The sequence below is a fragment of the Pagrus major genome, chromosome 22 (genome assembly GCF_040436345.1).
Source record: "Pagrus major chromosome 22, Pma_NU_1.0".
NCBI lineage: Eukaryota > Metazoa > Chordata > Actinopteri > Spariformes > Sparidae > Pagrus > Pagrus major.
The window spans coordinates 20,852,894-20,876,060 of NC_133236.1; the positions used below are offsets into that span (position 1 = coordinate 20,852,894).

Sequence of the window (23,167 nt, forward strand, 5' to 3'; positions counted from 1 at the left end):
ACGAGAGGGATGCCGTTTGCTTCCTGTCACGTACAGCCAACATACAGTATAAGGAAGATCCCCGTCTTGCCTTCGCATGATAGTGCCCTGACCTGTTTGCCAGTCACAGCTGTGGCCAAAGTACTCTCATTAGCAGGGAGTCGTTGGTGTTGCAGCCGCTGGCACAACCAAGGGACGATTTTCCAACAGAAGGACTTGTCTCCACCCTGTGACTCCCTCTGTCCCTCTCTCTTTCTGTCTTTCTCTTACTGTTTGTTTCTCTCTAGCTCTCTCTCTCCCCTCCCTCCCTCCCTCCCTGAATTACACATACAGCGAGTGCTTTTTTCCTCCCAAGTCTCCTCTGCAGCACTTTTCAGACACACGCACCGCTGTCTGTTCCAGAGGTCCGCTCGGGATGGCATAACAATTAAGTCTCATGCCTGCAAAAGCGGCAGCGCTATGATGAAGAGGTTCGTGACTATAGTATTACGCGGCCTTGTTAGCCTCTCCAAGGAAAACCCCATTTGGGCAAAGGAGCACCACCGGCCACCGAAGAAGGAGATCAGGAGGAAACGGAGGGCGGTCAAAAGAGCCAAGACCATGGGCAGACGCAACTTAGTGAGGGCGGTTGGTATTTCTGCAGTGGTCAGTCAGCTGGATCACTGGAGTTTCTGTTCTCTACATACTAAACTGGATTTAGGGCTGGACAGTATATTGATGTATTGTTATTGTGATATGGGTCTATATGTCCCCTTAGATTTTGGATATCGTGTTATGGCATAAGTGTAATCTTTTCCTGGTTTTAAAGGCTGCATTACAGTAAAGTGATCATCCCCACAATATTGTTGCAATATCAATATTGAGGTATTTGGTTGAAAGTATGGTGGTATTTGGTTTTGTTGTCTAGTCCTTGCATTCACAAGTGCTTTTGAGGAGATTTGAAAATACGAGATATATATTGCGTTTTTGCGATATAGCCTAAAAATATTGCGATATTATTTTAAGGCCATATCGCCCAGCCCTACATGATTTGGTAGTTTCTATTTATGTGAAGGTACCTTTAAGAAAATTCAGCATTGGCTTTTTGTGATCAATTTAAATTAGTTTGCATTAGAGTTCTGTTCTCTGATTGGTTAATTGCATGTCTTGATTCTGGATGCACAATATGGCCGATACTGATTTTTTTGTTTTTTTGTTAAAACTCGTAGACTTGGAACATGTTTTGTTTTGATGTCATGAGCGCAACTGCGCTTCTTCTTCTTCTTCTTCTTCTTCTTCTTCTTCTTCTTCTTCTTCTCATAGAGCATGCTGCCACCTAATGTATCAGTGTGTTGATGATGTTAACTGAAAGCAATATGGCTTCTTACTATCTATCCATATTACTGTAATATTTATTGACTGACTGTTGTCTGTGATGTACTGAATTAATTGTTGTAGTGTAGATTATGATGGACTGTTTTATTCTATTACACAGTGTTTTCCCTATTGTGTTCTCACATTGAATACTATTTTAAAACATAAATGTAAACAAGAAAGCAGAATATTCCCACTAGAACAATTTCAAACAATGGCATCAGTCTTATCTGTATTCAGACTGACTTTGTTGCTTGCCTCACTGGGCTGTTTTGTTATTTTTCCTCATGTACTATGTCGTATTATGCAGCTGGTAGCACTCCAGTGCCCCTTGGGGATTAGCAAAGTAATTATCTATCAGTAAAATGTGAACATAACTAGTCTCCAGCTTGCACTTTGCACTTTCTTTCCCATTTTCTTTTTCCTGTTAATGCTCTTGCACGTCGGGTCGCAAAATGACATCCATTACTAGTCTACATGGACCTAATAATGCTTTAAAAGGCAACATGAAATTATAGATGGATGAAAATAACTTCCTCAGTTCTGGTGCTATTTTACCACGGAGGGTTTCGGAATTTGCCAAAATATGAGACTCATAATCAGCCGAGTGAAGTCGCAGAGGCTCCCAAGTGCAAGCGACCGTATTGTTTCAGTTAGGCCGCTGCAGAAAATGTCAATGAATCACACAGTTGCACCATTACAAAGGATGAGTCACTTTGTCTCGAAGGAACTCCCGGAGTAATAAGCTATAGGTGGCTTAGTGACTAAACGTATTATTATTATGCGAAAGTTGTGACAATTATTGTAGCACTACATGCACCCTGAAGCCACATGTACTGTTATGAATCAATGACACTTAATTGCACTTTGCATTTAGGGTACTTATTTAATTCTGCATAATAAAATACCTGAATTGCAGCTGATACTTTTACATTTGATTGTAAACTGTTAAGTGGTTCAGATGTTGAAGGTTTTTATTCTTTTTTCCAATTTGTTATCGATTAGGTTTGACATTGTAGTGTCTGGTATGACATTGTGAGCCTTATGTAAACAAAGCGCTGTAGTTGTTGGTCTAGACTGTCTGTCCTGTGATAGTGTTGAATACTGGCTTTTCTTTGGATTATACTTGACTTGTTTCTTGGCTCAAATCCTCCCTGTTAGGGCATGTTCAACCAGTTAAGCGCTGCAATATTTAGTCTATTAATCGGTTAGTAGATGGAAAGAAAAGGAGTTGCTAACTATGATGATTCAATCGTTTCAGTCATTTCGGTTCATTATCAGGCTTCAGCAGAGCTTGATGATGAGCTGATGACATGCAAGACAGGGAGCCCCTTAGAACAGGATTGAGAAACACTGTACTAAAGGATTAATCAATTAATTATGAAAATAATCAGCAGATTAATCAGTAGTGAAAATAATTGTTAGTTGCAGCCGGGGTTAAAAGCAAACTACTGAAATATGAGTAATCCAGATTTCCCTTTCCTATTTCCTTTACTGACAATTCGCTGAACTCACAGCGAACTCACACAAAACCCACGACAAACTCTGTCTTTTCAAGCATAGCTAATGTTTTGACTTTATTTTGAACATCCCTCCAAAACTCTTGGCTTTGTTATTGATATCCCCCGTCACAGTCTCACACAGTCCTGTTTTTCTGTAGTGACACAAAAAGTGAGGCCTGTCACATGAAACAGGAAGGCACTCCTCAGCCCCCCCAGAGTGCTTTGTGCCACGGAAAACAATAAAAATATCTGCCTGCCGCCACAGAAGGAAGACCACACATCATGTAGATGTGCTGTAACACTGAATATACAGGAGTTCATATTAGTGCATTGGCTTTTTCTCATGTCCAAAAAAGCTGAATTACAAGAGCACAGAAATCAAGGTTAAAGTGGGCTGGTCCAAACAAGGCAGATGGTAAACATAACCACATTAATTGAACGGAATATCTGTAAACATCACAGTTTGATGGCGTCACTTTCGGTGATCATATAGAGGACTTGAGAGGACATTATCCACTGCTCCTCTCATCCTATACTGGCTTTATTCAACCAAGATAAGGATTAATCTCATCATAGGATCCATATAGTTAATTAGCCCCACACATACACCTTTTACAATTTACGTACATTCAAAGTGAATCAGTATTTTTATGCCCTACAGAAGTAATTTACCCAGAAAGTCAACACTTTGTGCTGACTGAATCTTTTTAGATATGTTTTTATCAGCTTGGACCATCTGGATTTGGGGATATTTGTTTTGCTTTCTTCAAGTTTTCTTCCTTTAGGGGTAACATTTGACATGCTTTGGAAATTGTGTGTGTGTGTGTGTGTGTGTGTGTGTGTGTGTGTGTGTGTGTGTGTGTGTGTGTGTGTGTGTGTGTGTGTGTGTGTGAGTGAGTGTATGTATGTGTTAGTTTAAGGTCAAAGGCTCTGCCTGGTGATTAGTACAAACACAAACCTAATGATATCCAATATGAAATGTTGTAAAACAGTAAAACATAAAAACGTTCAAGTGTTCATATTCCCATAAATGTTCCAGAGAGATAATATGCACATTGAGCATACAGTGTATGCTGATGGTGCATACAGGAAATCACATGACATTGGACTGGGAATGGAAATTGATAAGATTATTCTGATACCAGTGCCAATAACGATTCTTCTTATCTTCCAATTCATTATTCTCTTATTGAATCCTGATCAGTTTTCTGTAAAAGAAGAAATAGTGAAAGTGTTTTGCTTGCTGGGAGCTGATGGACAAGGTGAGCTGGCTGTAGCCTGAGAGCTAGCTGTAGCAATGGTCTGTAACAGACATGCTGCTTGGTTGGGAAGCAGTGGTGTCGTGTGTCAATTACATGGCGTTCCTGGAATTTAACCCATGTTCGTTGTGAGATGTTTCAGCTTGGTCTGGGCAATATATCAATATTATATTGTTATCGTGATGTGAGACTATGCATCATCTTATATTTTGGATATCATTAGATCAGGATATTGAAAAGTGTTTGCATTACAGGCTGCATTACAGTAAACTTACAGTGAACTTACCAGATTGTTCTACCGATACTTCTGTTTCTACTATACCGTTTCTTCCTGTTGAAAGTTTCCAGCAGCTTAGACGCACGAGTTTGACGTCATTGTTTCGCAATGCACAACTGTCAGAAAAACAAACCGGCATCGATAAAAAAGGAATAAAGCTTAAATAAAGGCACACGATTCTGATGGATTGGCCAAAGATGGTTTGCTATACAAAGAAACCCTACCACTCATTAACATTTCAGTGTTTATGATTATGGTACTAACAATCGTGTTAAATACTGTGTGGACCACCAACCAAGCCCGGAGTTTAATCTATAGAAAAATGTAATTTAAATCACAATCCCAATCTTGGGGGAAAAAATTGATTTTTCCCCAAATCGTTCAGCCCGTTGAGCTGGTTGATTAAGCATCCAATCATTTCTGCCCTTGTATCCAGGCTGAAGGCACAAACTATGCAGGCAGGGCCGTATAGATAAGTCCAAAGGTCGTATACACATTGCAGCCATTTTGCCTCGACATCATACTGGTTGGCTGAGGATGTTTGTAGAGGTAGTATTGCACAGTCTTAAAGCTGCAGGTACAATGGAGCCTTTGCAGCCCTCTGAACTTACACTCTCAGGTGATTCCTTAAATATGCTGCATTTAGGTGCATTTCATTTAATTTTGGTCTTAAAAGTACCATCTGTCTTCTGCCTCCAGGCCATTACATTTAGTCATTTAGTAGCTCGTATTGAGCTGCTGTTTCCTCAGATGTCCATCAACTCCTGAAAGTTTTTGTAACTCTTTATGTGAGTTTCAGACAGAAGCATGTGGGGGCTTGTTTTGCTATGCCTCACCTCCTAGCCTAAACTGTATATCTTCAACACTTTGGCAGGCCCTAATCATAGTCAACAGAAATGTGGCAGGCACAGGCATGAGTCCAGGAGCAGCTCAAACTAACAGTCGCGGCTGGTGGGCAGTGAAATGTAGCGTCAGCACTCTGGGCTTTGTACGACGCAAGAGTGGGCTAGGCTTCGTCTTTAAAGCACCCCGGCAGACAATAACATCTCTTGATGTTTTATGTTTTTCTTTCATGATTTTTATTTTTCATTCCCTGTCAGTGTGACCATCAAAGCGACATCCTCTCTCTCCAGTCTCCTCCTGACTGTTTTTTTGTTTGTTTTTTTCCTCTTTCAGATGATATTGACGGTGTACCTCAGCGATGGGGAACAGGCTGTGACTGAGGTACCCATCACCCCTGAGACGACGTGCCGGGATGTCGTCGAGTTCTGCAAAGAGCCCGGCGAGAGTGGCTGCCACCTGGCTGAGGTCTGGAGAGGCAACGGTAAGATCATGTTTAAGAGGAAGAACAAGGGGGTGTCAGGAAGGTGACGTTATATTAAACTCCATAATCACTGAGTTTGACACTTCACTTACATGCATGAGAATTAAATTTTATGTAAAAACAAGCTCTTCATTAAAGAAAGAAAGCCGAGCAGGACTGTGCATGTCTGCCTGAGTGAATTTAAACTATGGAGAAGCCATAAATAAGGCAAAAGTTTCACACCTCAAAGAGAGTAAAAGCCATTGTCATTCCGATCAGCTATAATCTGACTGGAATAATTCACCTAAAGTCAGGTCAGAAAAGGGTTACATGCTTCTGCAGTCCACTGCACTGTCACAGCAGATTCCACTTGGTCCAGGCGATTTGCTCCCATCACCACAGTCAGACTGACATACCCGGTGTTCTCAGCATTTTTCGCTGAGGGGCCACTCCCCTGTTGAAAACAACATCCCAGCCAAGGGCTTTATTAACCCACGTTATGCAATCGTGTTCGGCTGGTGCCTGACAATGCAGCTGTCTGCCCCCGAAACCTCCTAAAACCTCTCTGTCTTTGTCTCCGTCTCTCTGGGTCGCGGCCTCTCTTTTCCATCCACTTGAAATGTTTTGAAGTTTTAGCACACGTCCATCAACTTATTTCACCTCTTCACCCGAACTGTCTCAAGAAACAATTTTAACCGTCCTGATGTGGATATAAACTTTCCCAAAATCAAAATGGTTAAAATAGTTAAAAAGTAATAACCTTCTAAGTACCTTTACCTCCAAACTGTACTCAGCTAAAATAATTCAGTACATTTATTTCCTGTTGTCACATAAAACTAGAGTTTACGCTTCATTTTCCTCTGAACAGAAGCTCTCAGTCCTGATGTGTTTTTACTAGTTAGCTGCATTAGCTCTATCAGCTGTATTAACTGTTAGCTCCGTTGGCCGAGCACAGTGCACAACTCTGCTGCTCATCGGCTGCTAACAGCTAACAGATAACTATCTCTGCTCCTGCCCATGTCAACACAGATTTTGTCTTTCACAATGCAGCGTTATCAGGGAAAAAATACAAGTTTTATTTTGTATTTATCTTTATTTTGGAAATCCACTTATTTGCACAAAAGCTGGAGACAGGGGGAAACGGCTAGCATAGCCAAGAAATAGTCTTGCACACAACTCACTGTAAATTGACAAATTTTAGCTTTTACACTATTTTTTTACGGTATTTGTGCAGACTTCTTATTTAACAGACACGTATGGGAGTGGTTTCAATCTAACTTTTGATCAAAGCTTTTAAATGGCAATGCAGAATTTTGCATTTGACTTATTGGACTAGAAAACTGAATAAGACCAGTTGTTTCCATTAGACAAATGATTCAAACTAATCAGTCTTTTCGTTAATGTCTGTGTCTCTGTAGAGCGAGCGATCCCCTTCGAACACATGATGTATGAACATCTGCAGAAATGGGGGCCTCGAAAACAAGAAGTCAAGTTCTTCCTCCGGCATGAAGATTCACCAACTGAGGGCAGCGATCAAGGTTAGTATTGTCACGCGTCTGCCTGAAGGTTTTTCTGCTCTGTGAAGTCTCTACCTGAAGGAGCCTGGAGGGTGCAGGGTGGAGTCTGACACCTGTTCTGCCTGGCTGCTCAGATATAGACGCTGGTGTCAGTCGATGTTTGTCTCTCACTTTCTCTCCCTGCTATCTCAAGTCTTTTGGGTTTAGGTGCGGTTGTTTTCTTGCCTTTATTGCACCTTCATGCACTTAGACAGTACATTTAACCTATTCTCACACAGCTCATGCACCACAAATGCTGCGGATGGACACACCTAAGAAGCTTTTAAGCATCAACATTCTTCAGTTGGGTTAAAATCAGGTTATCACGCATGTTTTTGGATTTGTGTTTGTAGTATAGCCTCATAAGATGCACCCAAGCTTAAAATGTACAGCTAGTCCTGCCCAAGATCAGTGATTCAAATTATGTAATTTGACTGGAATTTAATTAAAGTCAGCATACATGTATAGACACGTAAAGGAAGCACGCACAAAGTTAACAGGTGGCAGAGAAACAGACTTGTATACTTTTGGAACCTGTCTAACAGAGTGTGTTTTGGCTGCGAAGGAACCATCAGATATCCAGTGGTTTTTAGAAGTATAGCAGAAGTTTTCTTTCTTTTCCTGTCAAGTTTTAAATTGTTTACTCTCATCTTTCCATCAGACCTTTCTTATAAAAAAAAAGTTTGAGTTAAGTGGCTTTAGTCAGCAGTGCTTGTCCCAGTTCTTAAAATCCCTCTGTCAAGTGCAATCAAGTCAGTGAATTTTCAAACTATTCCTGACAATGGTTGTAGCCTCTAAATCTGCAGTTGTCTGCGTGTGTGCGCGCTCGGCTGTGCACACTCGTGCGTCTCTGCCCTGCCTGTGTTTGTGACGGTGACTGTGTCTTTTTTGCAGGGAGTCAGCAGTCTCAGGATCAGACGAGTCGCAGAAGTGGAAACACTGGAGAGAAGCACAATGAGAATGGGGTGAGACTTAATTAGCATTATCTAAATTATGTTAAAATAGGATATAACCTACAATAACTTAATGTGATTCGGTGCCTTCTTTCACAGATAGATAAGGGCTGTGATGAAGGTTATATGTAAGTTTATGTTAGAGCTGAACAATATGCAAAAAATCATATTGTAGTTATTTTCACAGATATTGCAATGGCGTAATGAGTCAAGATTTTAGTGGAAACGGTAATTTTGCTTTTTATTTTCACAAAAAAAGAATACATTGCTGGGGTCTGTACCAAACAAGAATGCTCCCTTATGCCTAGAGAATATAATTTGTAGGCAGGGGCATCTCTGTAGCACCACAATGCTTTATTCATAGTGGTATGTTGTGACACATTTTAACTTTGTCCAAAAAATCGCAGCTCCAAAAAAATGCAGCGTGGTGGTGGTGCAGAGGGGGGTCTAGCTGGCATTAGCCATCCCTCTTTCATGGCTCCAGCTGTGGTGATGGCAAAGGGCCAGACTGGCAAATCTCACAGCGATGGGTTGTTCCTGTCACCCAGGAATTGTAGTGACCTAATGAACAATTTTTAGTTCCTGCCTAGTGCCTACACAGATGTGCAAATTGAGCAGATATGTAAACAAATACAAACAAACACAGAGCATGTGGTATGTACACAGATTTAATTTCGGTTTGACTTGAACTGGTTATACATTAAAGACTTCTTCCATGAGTTCAGCTGATATTCCCGAGCTCTGCGATGTAAAAGTGTTAATATCTGTGGATACATAATGATTCTGATATGATGCCAGTGTTTGAGAGTAACATCACAGTCTCTGGTCTAGTCTCGGACTGTTTCCGTTTCCACACACTGCCAGTATTTCCCTGTCAGGTGAACCCAGTGTTGTGAATGTTGAGCTTCTAGCTTTAGGAAGTGTGTGTGCTAGGAGATGTGAATGACTCTGATAAGAGCAGCCTCTGGCGCGGCATCCTTTCTTTCTCCGACCGCCTGTCCCAGATTTCACAATAGGAAAGTGTTGCAGTCAAGGAATCATCACTAATTCAACCTTAAGGGTGGAGGGAAGAATCGCAGCAGGAGATGGAGGGGTTGTGGTTTTTGTTTTCAAAAAAGATTGTAGCACAAGAGCACCCACAGGCATTTCCTTTTATTATCCCGAAAATTCACAACTTTGGAGTCTGCGTGCGTGTTGCAGAAGTATCATGAGGTTACATATATTTTTATGGATGTAGAAATTGGTTATCGATCGATTCTCCAAGTGATCGTCTCTGTTTAAATACCACTAACCTATAAAACCCACACCATAGCATGACAAGTAAAAACAGCCATTTATCATCACTACTGGTTCACTCAAAAAGGAAAACATTATCAGTTGCATGGACGACTGCTTAACCTCCCAAGCGCCAAGGCTCATTTGTGTCCAAGTTTCTTCCTAATATCTGATTTAGAGGATTATATCAGTCAGCCTGCTGGATGATATAACGGCCCCTAAGAGGATCATTGCTTTGGCTTTTCCACGGCCCGCTGCCCAAACCCCGGGGGCTTTCTCTCCACCAAGCAGAGCTGATCATCCTCTGAGAGGGACGCTGCCTCGTAAAGAGCAGAGGTGCCTCAAGGGGAGCGATGAAGTGATCACATGCATCAGAATTTTTCTTTTTAATGTCACGGTTTTAGCTTGTTGGCAGTGTTGAAACATTGAATTACATTTTTTAAGGGCTGAAATAATTAATCCTTCAACAAAACAAATGAAGTGTCAACTGTTTTGGTAATCGATTAATCATTTTAGTGATTCTCTCTGATTCCTGCTTCTAAAATGTGAGAATTTGCTGTTTTTGTTGACATTTATGATAGTACATTGAATATCTTTAGGTTTTGGACCTTTAGTCGAACAACACAAGCATTGTCAGACATTGCCCAGAAATATTACAGTGGTCTTTTTCTTTTTATTTCACAGATTGATGATATGGAAAATGATTGACACATACTGTACTCATTGATAATGAAAATAATCAGTAGCTGCAGCCCATCGTGTGCATATTTGCCCATGTCGGTAAGCTCGAGGGCCACAATTAACAGTTATCTGTGTTTTCTGTTGAGGTACAATTTATTTTCTTCTTTCATTGATTCATCTTTGGACTATAAAATGCCACATATTAGTGGAAAATTAAAAAAACATTCAATTTACTATCTGATATTAATCTATTATAAAAGTAGTTGATCAATTAATCTATTTCTGACAAGTACGTATCCCCAGTGTTGTTGGAGGGAGTAACATAGTCTCCCAGTTGCAGGGCTGTGGCTTCTCCCTCTTCTTCTTCGTCTGCTCAGTCGGGTGTTTCTCCAACTCCCTCTTCATCACTGTCCGAGGGTGTGTGTGTCTGTTTGTCCCTCGGGTGAATTGCCACTGATGCAGTGGTGCCTGAGTGCATTTGAGCGTGGCAGCTGTATGTGTGCCAGTGGCTTCCCCCGCTCTCCCCATCTCGACCTCGGTTGAGTCATGTTCGCGTCCCTCCCCCCCTCTGAGTCTTCCCACACATTCCTCTATCGAAATGCTTCAACAAATTCCCAGGTAGGAAAACGCTGTCAGAGCCACACGGGCAGAGCAGCAAATGCCGTGACCAGGCTGAGTGTCTGCAGAGATGAGATGATGTGCGACATGTTGCCTCACACAATACCATAAAAGTCAAAATCAAATTATTCTCGAAAAGAAGCATGTTTTATTCAGAAGATGAGTCATAAAAATGTCTGCCTCTTCTAATCGAGTAGAGGCAGTTTATACAATATTTGTGTCTTTTGCATGTCATGCTTATTTCACCTGGGGCCTCATTACAGAAACTTTCCAAGTGTGAAATCCTATCTTATCTCAGTTTAGGATGACATTTAGGACTTTTGGTGTTAAAGAAACATGTGTCCTGCATTCAGGAAAACAATATCTTATCCTAGGATGGTAAACCGTCCTAACTGATGAATTTCCTGAGTCAGGAATCCTGTGTTAGGATGGCATAGACTCTAAAATCAAGATAACTGCCAAAAAAGTAGCAGCACTGTAGTCAGTATGGCAAAGAAAATGGGGAACAACATGAACTCTGAAATACTATGATTCAAATGCTACTCAAAATGTAACCGTCGGTAAAGCTAATCCTGTTTTCGGCGTGTTGGAGAAGCTAACACTGGCATTAGCCTGTTGGAGAAGCTAACACTGATGTTAGCCTGTTGGAAAGGCTAACACTGATGTATAGTAAGCCTGTAAGTTAAGAGGTCTGAGGCTAGGAAACAGCCATGAGTTTAGGAATTGCTTCTATAGTAGCAGTTTTTTTGTCCTGAGGGTGGAGCAGCTCAGCCTGCAGCTGGAGGACCTGCGGAGGGGAAAGCTCAACGGCATACAGACAGGCCTTGGTGGCCAAGTAACTGGCGCTGCAGCCCTGGAGCTCCGTAAACTCTACCAGGAGCTACAGGTACTGCAGAAACAAGTGCTAGTGAATGCTTTTAAATCCGGTTCCACTATGCAGTGTTTTTCTGTTATGTGACCCCTGGATTTTATCTCTTGTCTTCAGCTCAATCTCATATATTTCTTTTTTGTAGTCGTCATCCTTTGCTTCTTGCTAAGATCTTCACATTTAAAATAGCGCTCTCTCCAAACTCCTTTTCTATATTTCTCAGTCTGCTATTGAAAAAAAAACAGCATGACATTTCCTGCATCATCTCCTCCCTCTTTTAACACACTTCCTAAAGGCAAAGGCTGGGAGCGCTTGATCATTTCAGTACCGCTTGTAGTTCGGGGGATTGGTATTCACCGCTCATTCAGTATGCTGTTTCACTGAGGAGTAGTCAGCCTGTGTGTTGACTGCAGTGACTGTGATTTTGAGGAAATTCAGGAGTCTGTTTGGGGGAAAAACTGAATTTAATGCGATTGCCAGTCTTCCCTTATCCTGTGAGCTCTCGAACAACACCATGGGTGCTGATTTCTGGCTCAAAAGGAGGACTTCATTGAAAATGTTTATGGAGGTGAACTGTTTTTTTTCTCTTCCGACATTTAAAGCTGAACTGATTTATTGTTTAAATACTTTTTCCTAAGTGAAATCCCAAACATTTCATTGTGTGGGATTGTTAGGATTTGCAGACTTTCTTTCTCTTACTTGTTAGTAAACTTAGGAGATCTTTGAATCTAGAAATTCACTGATAAATCTGTTTACAGGACTTGGTGAGTGCTACTACATATGTAAAAAAGTTGTATAAAGCTTATTGTGGCTCCAAAGCTAGACTCAAGTGATGTCACTAGAGTCAGCGACAGTTGGGGCTACAAGTTTGAAAATGACAAAACAAAATGGAGGTGTGGAAATAGAAGTAGACTCTCCAGGCTAGCAACTTGATGCTACATTAGCCACATTAACTGTCCTTCTCCGGGTCCTTGAAACCATTGAAATGTTGTGAATTTGAGGGAAAACATCAAGGCCTTGAAGGTTTTTTGAAGGTGTAAACCCTGGTTATAGAAGTGCAATGTTAATCCGGTGCAGTGTTGGACTGCTGTGGACACAAAAAGCCATTTAATGATATCTTTATTATCTAACTAGGTTTTTATAACAAACCATCCAGGTAGTAATTGCAGTGTTTTTTTAGATCAATGCATTGGAATTTATCATTGTGATACAAATTATTCACAACCAAATGACACGTTGCCCTCAGAGCTTCTCATTACAACTAATGTCCCGCCATAACGATGCTTGGAGCCTTGTTGTGGAGGAAGGAGAGCCCGACTCTCGCTGCTGTCTAGTCTCCTGCTGTGTGACCCTCTGGCTGCTGAAGTCAGACATCTTTTAACATCATTTCTGCAAATGGCTTTTTGCGTAACTTGTTTTCTTTGTGCTTGTTTCCATGTTTTTATTCTTATGCAACAATTTTAACTTATGTAACTTTTTATTCTGAATGTATTTTTCTGCACTTACTGACTTGCAAATTTGTGCTATTACATCAAACGTTTACCTGATTATTGGTATCATACATGACATAAAAACTCACAGGTGAGTTTTCTCAACTACCATTTAGATGTTCTCAGTATTGCTTATGAGAGTTTTCACCTTTCAGCTTTTACTAAGAGTTAAATGTTGTTGTGTTGGCTGGAGGAAGAGTCGTGTATCCTTGTAAGTGTGTCATCGCACTCTTAGCAGCTCCCACAGGGCAAAAAATACTCACTGGGTCATGCCCTGGTTTGAATCAAAACCACTTTTAGTATGAGGGAGATGGGGCTTAATGCACAACATTTTATTTCAATTTGTTTTTAAACTCGTGAATGAAAACATAAGGTTGGTTTTAAAAGAAGAGAAAGGCCCAGCACCAACAAGTACACCATTATTGATGGAAAGTCTTCAGTCTGAGAAGACGTCTGTGGCTCTTGTAACATTTCAATGCCTCCACCGATCAGATCACTCTGCTCAGATTTCAGTCTGTTGACCGGTTCTCCTGTGTATGTGTCTGTTAAGGTGGGGAATCAGCGCGTGGAGCTCACGCTGTCAGAGCTGCAGGAGATGGCCACGCGGCAGCAGCAGCAAATCGAGGCTCAGCAGCAGATGCTCGTCGCAAAGGTAACATTGTGTCTTCATTCTTGATTCAGTCCCTCGAATATTATAATGGTCTTTGACTCAAAATATGCTCCCTACAACCCCGATTCCAAAAAAACTTGGGTTGCTCAGGAACACTTCCTAAAACTGTTGTGAAAATGATATTTTCTGTTTTTATTTATGTTTTACACAACGTTCCAATTTTTGGGGGGATCACTGCAGTAATTTGGCAGAGGTGTTTTAGCTGCAATATCTTCCTTCTTTTCCAGTGGAAATAGTTAAATCTGAAGCACTTCAGCACCCTCAAAATGATAGAAGTAGAGATATGCAGGCTACAAGTCAAAAGCCTGACCACTCGCAGCTCGCCATCTTTCACACATGATGTACTGAGGTGATCAGAGCATTGTGGGTCGGTCTGATGTTGTGTCCTGTAGTCTGATCCCACAGACGCAGAGATGATCGACTACTGTTGTCCCATCATGGCGTGAAACAGGGGCAAATAGTTACGTAACAAAAGAGATGGGAGGAAGTGTGAGTCACTGTGCTAGTCTTGTCCAGTCTGTCAGAATTTATATTTCAGCCATACACACAGTTACTCAAACATGTAAATTATTCAGGATTTTTGACACGAAGGATTCTACCTCTCTCAGACTAGGTACTGCTTCAAAATGGAATAATAGTCTGGTGGCAGACCTCCACACAATCAGTCTAACTCTTCAGTCTCAGTTGCTTTCCGGCACACTAACTAAGTCTGACCACTCGTGATTAGTCATGCAGGATGAAGCCCACTGTAGACCAGTAGATAGATAGACTATTTATTGCCTTTGTTGTGGCATGTGAAAAGTAGGCCCCATTGGAAGCCCTGCAGTCATTTGGAAACCTGGGCCTGTCATTTCCTATTTTAGGACCTTAACTGGAGCAGTTCTCAGTTGGGTAGAATGATAAAGTCATCTGACCCTTTCTTCAGCCTTCAGACAGTCTTGACACCGCGCACCATTTCATTTAGTGCATACAGCTGAAAGATTTAGCCTAGTTTTAGGCTATGTCTGCCACAGAGATATTCTGCAGGCCTTAGGGTGGTGCCTTGCTGGTTTTATATCCATGCCTGTGTTTTGATTTTTGAGTTCAAAGAAGATAAGATAAAGTTTTGTCTTTAGCGTTTCTTTCCGAACTTGAAAAGCAGATGGCATTGAGACTAGCTGTGCTGTTTGACATCTGTTTTTACCTTCTGTTTGCCTACAAAATGTCAATCTCTGTCTCACTCTCTGAAGGAGCAACGTTTGCGTTACCTGAAGCAGCAGGAGCGGCGTCAGCAGCAAACCGTTTCAGAGAGCGAGAAGCTGCAGAGGCTTAAGGATCGCGTGGAGAGCCAGGAAGCAAAGCTCAAGAAAATTCGGGCGATGAGAGGCCAGGTGGACTACAGCAAGGTCATCAATGGCAACCTGTGTATGTATACTTGTTTACTTTTAACCAAGGTTGTGCTCATGATAAAAAAGATTGGGCTAGCTAGCTAATTTTAGAGAACCCTACATGTAGGTTATGACTGACCTGATGTGATTCTTTCATTTCTACACATCCAGCGGCTGAGATCGAGCAAGTTAGCGGTCTGTTCCAAGAGAAGCAGGCTGAGCTACAGTCTGCAGTCCTGAGGGTGGAGCAGCTCAGCCTGCAGCTGGAGGACCTGCGGAGGGGAAAGCTCAACGGCATACAGACAGGCCTTGGTGGCCAAGTAACTGGCGCTGCAGCCCTGGAGCTCCGTAAACTCTACCAGGAGCTACAGGTACTGCAGAAACAAGTGCTAGTGAATGCTTTTAAATCCGGTTCCACTATGCTTATTTTAAACCTGATTACATTGAGAGTATCTATTGTTTTAATTAACCTTCACTTATGTTTTATCATCCACAGATCCGGAATAAGTTAAACCAGGAGCAAAACAGCAAGCTGCAGCAACAGAAGGATCTTCTCAACAAACGCAACATGGAAGTGACGCTCATGGACAAGCGCATCAGCGAGCTGCGGGAACGCCTCTACAAGAAAAAAGCTGAGGCACGTCAAAAAGAGAACCTTCCTGTAAGACTAAGAGCGCTTAACACACCTCCTCATTCAGACTCAATGCTTCAGACAAAAACTCTGCCGTCTCAAAGAGAAGTCAGTCCACACACGGCAGATGTTCAGTAGAAAGTGAAATAAAAAATTCTTGCAGCTTTTTAAGTCTTAGCGGAAAGTGACTCCGAAACCATCTCCAGTGGGGAAACTATTTCTATAAGAATATAGTTTCTGGTGACTGAAACTCCTCGTGAAATAGTGGAGGTGTTGAAATAAATGCAGTTGTTTTCTCCATCAACACTTCTAACATCTTAAAACTTCTCTGACTGTCTCCTCTTATAGCTGAACAGAGCCAACGGGCCTCCCTCTCCCCAGCCAGCTCCTGGTACTCTAGGCCGCGTCGCTGCTGTTGGGCCGTACATCCAAGTCCCTGTACCAGGGCGTCAGGAAGGAGGCTACAACATACCACCCGACCCGCTAAAGCCTCAGACTCTGGGCGTCAATAACCAAGCTAACCATGGCCGCACTAAGTCAGGTTGGTTGAAATCCATAAAATTGCATTTGCAGTGCACATTTTTTCACTGCAAAACACAAAAAGTAAGGCAGGTGATGCACTATCTTTACGCTAAGTTTTTATTGAAACTTTTAGTGAATTCATTGGGTTTTTTTCCTCATTAAGAAAGCAGGAATATGGACAGTTAGACAAAGAAGAATTGATGGAGTCAGTTACAGAGTAGTTTGGATACATGTAGTCCCAGAGGCAAAAGTTTTATACCCTGACACATTTAACACATCTTGCATGAAAAGCTTGTGACTGTAATTCCCTCCTGGGTCTCCACTGTTACTGTTTCCTTCCTACCTGAATTCTCCACCTGGACTTGATTTCTGTGATTTTTCCTTCCTCTCTAACCTTCCTCTCTCCTTGTGTTGTGTATACTGTGATTCCCTTCCTTTTCTCTTCCCTCTCTCATGTGTCTATGCTGTTCCGTCTCTGTAATGTCTCTGTTTCACTGGGTGTGTGGGGTTGGGGGCAACTCTTCCCGGGGCAGACGGTGTGCGAAAGCCTCCCGGCCCTTGGAAGGTGTCTGATTTAGACATCGTTGTGGATCCAGTACCCCCGTCCCTTCCAGAATCACACCCGGGCACTGGAGCCTCCACTGGCTCTGACGGCACGTCCCGTGAGTGCACAGTGCTGCATGAGCAGCAGGGTGGCACGTCCTGAACCTTCTCTCTCGAATGTAACACAGGATCCTCAGCATGCACTGGAGTTTATCCTCCACACGGCACCCTTATCATTCTTATCATAGTCAGTTTAATTGGCCAGGAATTTAAGATTATTTAAATTGTGTTCTGCCCAGTCACGCTGTGAGGCCCCCAAACTCTAATCTTCAACTTATGTTTAAATAAAAGCTTAGATGCACAGCTGGGGGATCTGAGGTGGAGATGAGCATCAGTGCCTGGTTAACTTAAACAGTCGCAGACCGATGAATGCATCCTTGAGCCTTTTCATACCGGGTATCAACATCTGTCCTGAGTGCTCTGATCACAGGTCGACAGCTCTTGTCATGTTGACTGACCTCTTGTGATCGGATCTCACTTCCTCGCTCTATGTGCAAATAAACATGTACGGACGACAAAAGGACACACTGTTTCTTACACAAAGAAGAAAGAAATTAATTTATAACATTTGCTGAATTTACGAGAAGGCCCAAATTATTAAGTATTTGTCATAGACAGCGCTTCACAAACTTTATAAAGTTTCTCCTAAGTAAGTAAGTCAATCGAGCGATTTCTCAAAGGGGTCTGGGGACTTTCTCCAAGACGTAGCCTATATTGTTTACTGTATACAGTATTTGTAAAATATGACACCTTTACCATCAATAAAATGTTAACTTCTTTGATAGATTTAGTGTAAAGTGTAAAGTGTGAAATGAAGTGTTGGAAGGTAAGACGCAGCAGAAGCAGACAGGCTGGTACAGTGATGCCGTGACAAACTGACACTTTTTCCAAGGAACAAGTGAATGTATTGCATTAAACGCTGAATATACAAGAAGGCAGGAATAATTTGAAATTTGTCGTAACTATTTCAAGAAGTTTATCACGTTTCTTCTAACTCTACAACAAGTTCGCATTCTCGTACACTACTTAAAGAATGTGGTCACATGCTGTCAAGTCCACCTCTATTCACACCTATACTTACAGCTGTCCACTTATGATCAGGTCACTCAGGACGGGTGGTAACACCAGGTCTTAACAGGGCCCTTGTTTGGCTTCATTAAGCTCTCTTACCCGTAGAGCATTGAGCCAGTTGTTCTTAACAGGGTTAAGAACATGCTGATATTCCATTCGGAGTGTTTCCTCTGTGGGAAATGCTGATGATGTCAAATTAACGGTGGTGTCATCTTGAAACACTTTGCTGCCATCTGCAGGCTTTTTACACTCTAAATCACAGCTGACATCACGTCTCATGTGAAGTAAGTGTCCAAAAAAAACGCTGCTGATCCTGTGTGTGCTTTACACCTCTGAGAAGGTTCAATGAGTTGAGTGCCTCGTTAATTTACACATGCAAAGCAGTCCAAAATATTTGGGGGCTTTGTTCTAACTTCATAACATTCCCACCCTGCCTAACTTTAACCTTCATAACACGTTCTCACAACAACCAAGCTGCCCGTGAGAATCATTTTGTAGTTGTTAAACACTTAACATGCACAAGAAGATTAACTTGTACACGTTAATATGTCGTTAGATTCACTTAGCAGTTGACAAACTGTTTCCTTTTAGACTTAGTGCTGATAGAACTGATAGAACTTAGTATTGCTGCATTAATCTCTGGTGATTCCACATTTAAAGGCGTTTTAAAGAAAGTGACCGACCGTAGGTATTCAGCAGATCTCAAACAAAATCCTATTGAATCGTACCACAACTGTTACTGTTGTTTTTGTTGTGTCTTCCTTTTTCTATTTCCTCTCTCTTCACCCTGTCCTTGCAGTCTAGGTACATTTTTTTATTTTGCACATATATATTTTTAAAGTAGTTAGTTTAGTCTTGGAGACAAACATTATATGACTTTAAAGTTACTATTTACTAAATGTAACGAAATGAAACACGACGAGATACAAGTACATAATAGCAAAATACTAATGCAGATACATTCATTGTCATCATTGCTGTGAAGAGAAGGCTCAGGATTTTTGTCCTATTGATCAACAGCCCCTCCTGAATTTAGTCTGCGGTGTCTTTCTGTCTGTTGCAAGAGCAGTCTATTTTTTATTTCTTATCCCCAGGTCAGTGTATTTACTTTCAGTGTTTAAAGTAAATGGCACATGAAGCCATATCAGACAATTGCTTTTACTTCCATGATTTGGGTCAGTTGTGGTCGTTCAAGTTATAAAACTGCATAACTGCAGCTGATTTTTAGAGGACTGGTTTCTTCCATAATCTTTGCTTGTACATGTTAAAGATCTTGAAGTCACTTTTAATAAAAAGACAACAGGGATTCTGTTTGAATGTCTCTTCATGGTGTCTGGTTAATAGGATAGGCTTCTCAAAATCCTGAACCCTCCATTAGATACCAATCCTTGGTCAAAATGGTACAGATACATGTGTTTTTTCACTAATATTCCACTTGATGCGGTCAACCACACAAAGTGACCCATTTCTAAAAAAAATAAATAAGAAAATGGTACCATTTGGACCTAGCTCTGGTGGACATACCATACCCTGAGTTGTCCATTCATTCTTCTTTCTCTTCTGCAACACGCTGACTGTGTCCTGTTTGCTTCCTAGCTAATGACACTGGTTGGCCGACCGTTGGCAAGACCAGCACTCTAAAGCCTCCTGAGAGACGAGACTCAGGGACTGATACCCAGGGCAAGAGCCCTACCTCAGGCTCCCCCGTCACTCCAAGTGCAGAAAAGGTTCGTCTTGTTCTAATTCCAGTGTATGCAAAGATGTCCATAACCTCCTGATTAAATGTCACATCCATTAGAAAAATGTTTTATGTTTCAGATTGTGCTAGAGATAAACTGTCATAATGTCTTGATTAAAAATAGCCTTAGAGCAGGAATTCAATATGTAGGTCTCATTTACAAAATAATAACTTTAACCCTTCTTTGCAGGTGCTAGACTCCAAAATGGCCATGTCCTCCCCCGCCATATCCAAGCCACAGCCGCCTCCCTATGGCTCCCACCTCACCCACGCAAACTCTGCCAGCTCCTTGGAGCGCCGCAAGGATGCGCCACCTCCTCCTCGCCCACTCCCAAACCCACCAGCTCCTGCTTGGCCCCGCGTCCCGCCCTCCACAGGCTCGTCCTCCCAGCAGATCCAGCAGCGAATCTCAGTGCCGCCAAGCCCCACCTTCCAGCCTAACGCACCGCTTTTCCCGCCCGGGCTGAGCGAGCGACTGGATCCCCCGCCAGCTGTGGCAGTGCGCCCCTTCATCCCAGACAGAGGATCACGGCCTCAGTCGCCACGAAAGGGCCCACCTACCATGAACTCCAGCTCCATCTATCACATGTACCTCCAGCAGGCAGCGCCAAAGAGCCAGCCACTCAAGCCTGCTCTCAAAGCAGGTAAGGGCTGCGTGTGATGATTGTGTAGATCAGTGGTTAATCATGCTTTATATTCTTTATTGTGTCTATTCCAGTGTTGCTACCAATTAGTAGATCCAATTTAGATAAAAAATAATAAAATGTTCATTTGGCCCATGAGACTTAAATAATCACTACAGCAGATTGACACCTTAAATGATGTCAGTGCTGAAGGAATTAGTCAATTAATCTTTTAGACTTTGGACTCGACACTTTAAGGAGGTAAATGGGCATAGTTGCACACTAATAGTCTAACGTACAACCCAATAAAATGAGTTTACTTGATCATGTGTCTGGCAGTGCACAAAAAAATACCAAACATGAGCTTGTTGCAGCATCAAATATGAGAATTTCCTATTTTCTTCTGATTGATCTCATTGTAAATCGACTGCCTTTAGGTTTTGGACCATGAGAAAAAACAACCTGTCAACCTGGACTCTTGAACACTTTGATATTTTGTACTGCTGATTATCTGACAAATCAGTTAATTGAAAAAATCATTAACGGGTGAATTGATGGAAATAATGACGATGCCATTGTCCTCCTATTTAATTCCACACTGTCTTGTTTGTCTCCAGTATATGGGAAGCCTGTCCTCCCCCCCAGCTCCACACCCCCCTCGCCCCTGCCTTTCGTCCAGGCGGGAGGGGCCTTCCCATTGCTCCAAGGCCCACCCGGCGGTGAGGACACTTTTGACGGAGAATTTGATGATCACGACTTTTTCCAGCACCCAGAGCCCTCAGCACCTCCTCCCAGCGTGGAGAACATCCCGCGACCACTCAGCCCTACAAAGCTAACGCCGATGGTACACTCCCCTCTGCGCTACCAAAGTGACGCTGACCTCGAGGTGCTTCGTAAAAAGCTGGCCAACGCACCTCGGCCACTCAAGAAGCGCAGCTCCATCACAGAACCAGAGGGCCCAAGCGGACCTAACATCCAGAAACTGCTCTACCAGAGATTCAACACTCTCGCGGGAGGCATAGAAGGGAATGGAGTTGGAGGATCAGGAGGTGGCAACGGCGCAGGTAATGGAACGCCGTTTTATCAGCCAGCTCCTCCTCCGGGGTATCTGGGAGGCGACTCTGTAGCTGATACAGACAACGGCAACCCCCCATCTGAGACGCAGCTACCGCCACCACCAGGGGTGGAGGAGCTGGGCTCCGAGGCTCCACCTCCTTCTACTGACGCCAATGACAACGAGCCTCTGCCCTCACCACCGGAAGAGCTGGAGGATCCTGCAGAAGCAGAGGGACCGGAGGACGATGACAACAACAACACTGTGGGAAGCTCTGAGGCGTTGCTGCCCAGCCCTGTGCCGGAGGTCACCACACCTGAAGAGAGTGGCACGGGGGTCTCACAGCCCCTGGTGAGAGACGCATATACACTGATTTATTAAAGAGTTATATTTTTAATGAAGAAAGGTGCTACTCAAATCTTTTCTTCAATCTCTTTATTGCTACAGGAGAAGCGCACAAACCTGAAGAAGCCAAACTCTGAGCGCACCGGCCACGGCTTCAGGGTGAAGTTCAACCCTCTAGCCCTCCTGCTGGACGCCTCACTGGAGGGAGAGTTTGACCTCGTCCAGAGGATTATCTATGAGGTATGTCGAAACTCTGTGAGTATAATTTAATTTATATATATTTGGTTGTAAGATAAGCACTTGTGTTTTCATCTGGGTCCCTCTTGTTTCCAGGTGGAGAATCCCAGCACTCCCAACGATGAGGGCATCACGCCACTGCACAATGCAGTGTGTGCGGGACATCACCACATCGTTAAGTTCCTGCTGGATTTTGGTGTGAACGTCAACGCTGCAGACAGTGATGGATGGTGAGATGATGACACAAATGTTATTCTGCGTGATCTCCTGCTGTTGTATCCTTTCACATTTATATATATTTGTGTTTGAAACAGGACTCCGCTTCACTGCGCCGCCTCGTGCAACAGTGTCCATCTCTGCAAGTTGTTGGTTGAGTCAGGGGCCGCCATCTTTGCCAGCACCATTAGTGATGTGGAAACTGCTGCAGATAAGTGTGAGGAAATGGAAGAGGGCTACATCCAGTGCTCCCAGTTTCTATACGGTGAGAAACAACAGGTTGTCCAGTGTGCACAATGTGATTCCAACAGGACTATTTCACTTCAAGATTTGTCATGCAACATACTGTAAGTTGTACTTATTTGATCAAATAAATGTGTAATAATGACTGTTTGGTCTCTTATGCAGGCGTTCAGGAGAAGTTGGGTGTAATGAACAAGGGGACGGTGTACGCTCTGTGGGACTACAAAGCTCAGAACCAGGACGAGCTGCCGTTCAGCGAGGGGGACGCCATCACTATTCTCCGACGACAGGACGACAGTGAGACCGAGTGGTGGTGGGCGCGACTTGAGGACAATGAGGGCTACGTGCCCCGCAACCTGCTGGGGGTAAATACAAAAATACATTACTTGTCTCATTTCAGCAGGTTCAGCTCAGCCGTGGGTTTATCTAAAGGGGAAACGCGACAGGTGAATAGAGTAAAAGAAATTACTAATATATACCACTACGCAACATCCTACAGTTTACTATTTACATTAAGACAATTGTTTTTTTTATTACACGTTTTCTGATATTTAGTTTTTAAATATGCAAATTAGGTGCTTTTTTACCAAAAAATTGCACTACATTGCAAACCTAAAGCCTTCATGGAAGCAAAATGGCTCAAAATCTCAAAACTTAGATGATGAGATGATCTATTGCTTTCGCCTGTAGTGTAGGCGAAGCATTTCTTCTGCCGGATCTGATTAGTTTATCT

The 23,167-nt window shown here is 42.6% G+C and overlaps 1 protein-coding gene across 2 annotated transcripts in view; it reads left to right on the forward strand.

Annotated features, from left to right (window-relative positions):
- ppp1r13bb (protein phosphatase 1, regulatory subunit 13Bb) overlaps positions 1-23,167 on the forward strand; it is a 28,304-nt gene that overhangs the window by 4,287 nt on the left and 850 nt on the right. Inside the window, exons 3-17 of one of the 2 annotated variants that reach the window (XM_073492724.1) lie at positions 5,547-5,694; positions 7,092-7,211; positions 8,124-8,194; positions 13,665-13,766; positions 15,014-15,188; positions 15,323-15,522; positions 15,648-15,812; positions 16,131-16,323; positions 19,575-19,705; positions 19,907-20,360; positions 20,957-21,744; positions 21,841-21,978; positions 22,072-22,205; positions 22,290-22,456; positions 22,600-22,799. In XM_073492724.1, coding sequence (XP_073348825.1) covers positions 5,547-5,694; positions 7,092-7,211; positions 8,124-8,194; positions 13,665-13,766; positions 15,014-15,188; positions 15,323-15,522; positions 15,648-15,812; positions 16,131-16,323; positions 19,575-19,705; positions 19,907-20,360; positions 20,957-21,744; positions 21,841-21,978; positions 22,072-22,205; positions 22,290-22,456; positions 22,600-22,799 — 3,186 coding nt within the window. The remainder of the gene's footprint in view (positions 1-5,546; positions 5,695-7,091; positions 7,212-8,123; positions 8,195-13,664; positions 13,767-15,013; positions 15,189-15,322; positions 15,523-15,647; positions 15,813-16,130; positions 16,324-19,574; positions 19,706-19,906; positions 20,361-20,956; positions 21,745-21,840; positions 21,979-22,071; positions 22,206-22,289; positions 22,457-22,599; positions 22,800-23,167) is intronic. The other variant, XM_073492725.1, reaches the window with a different exon arrangement.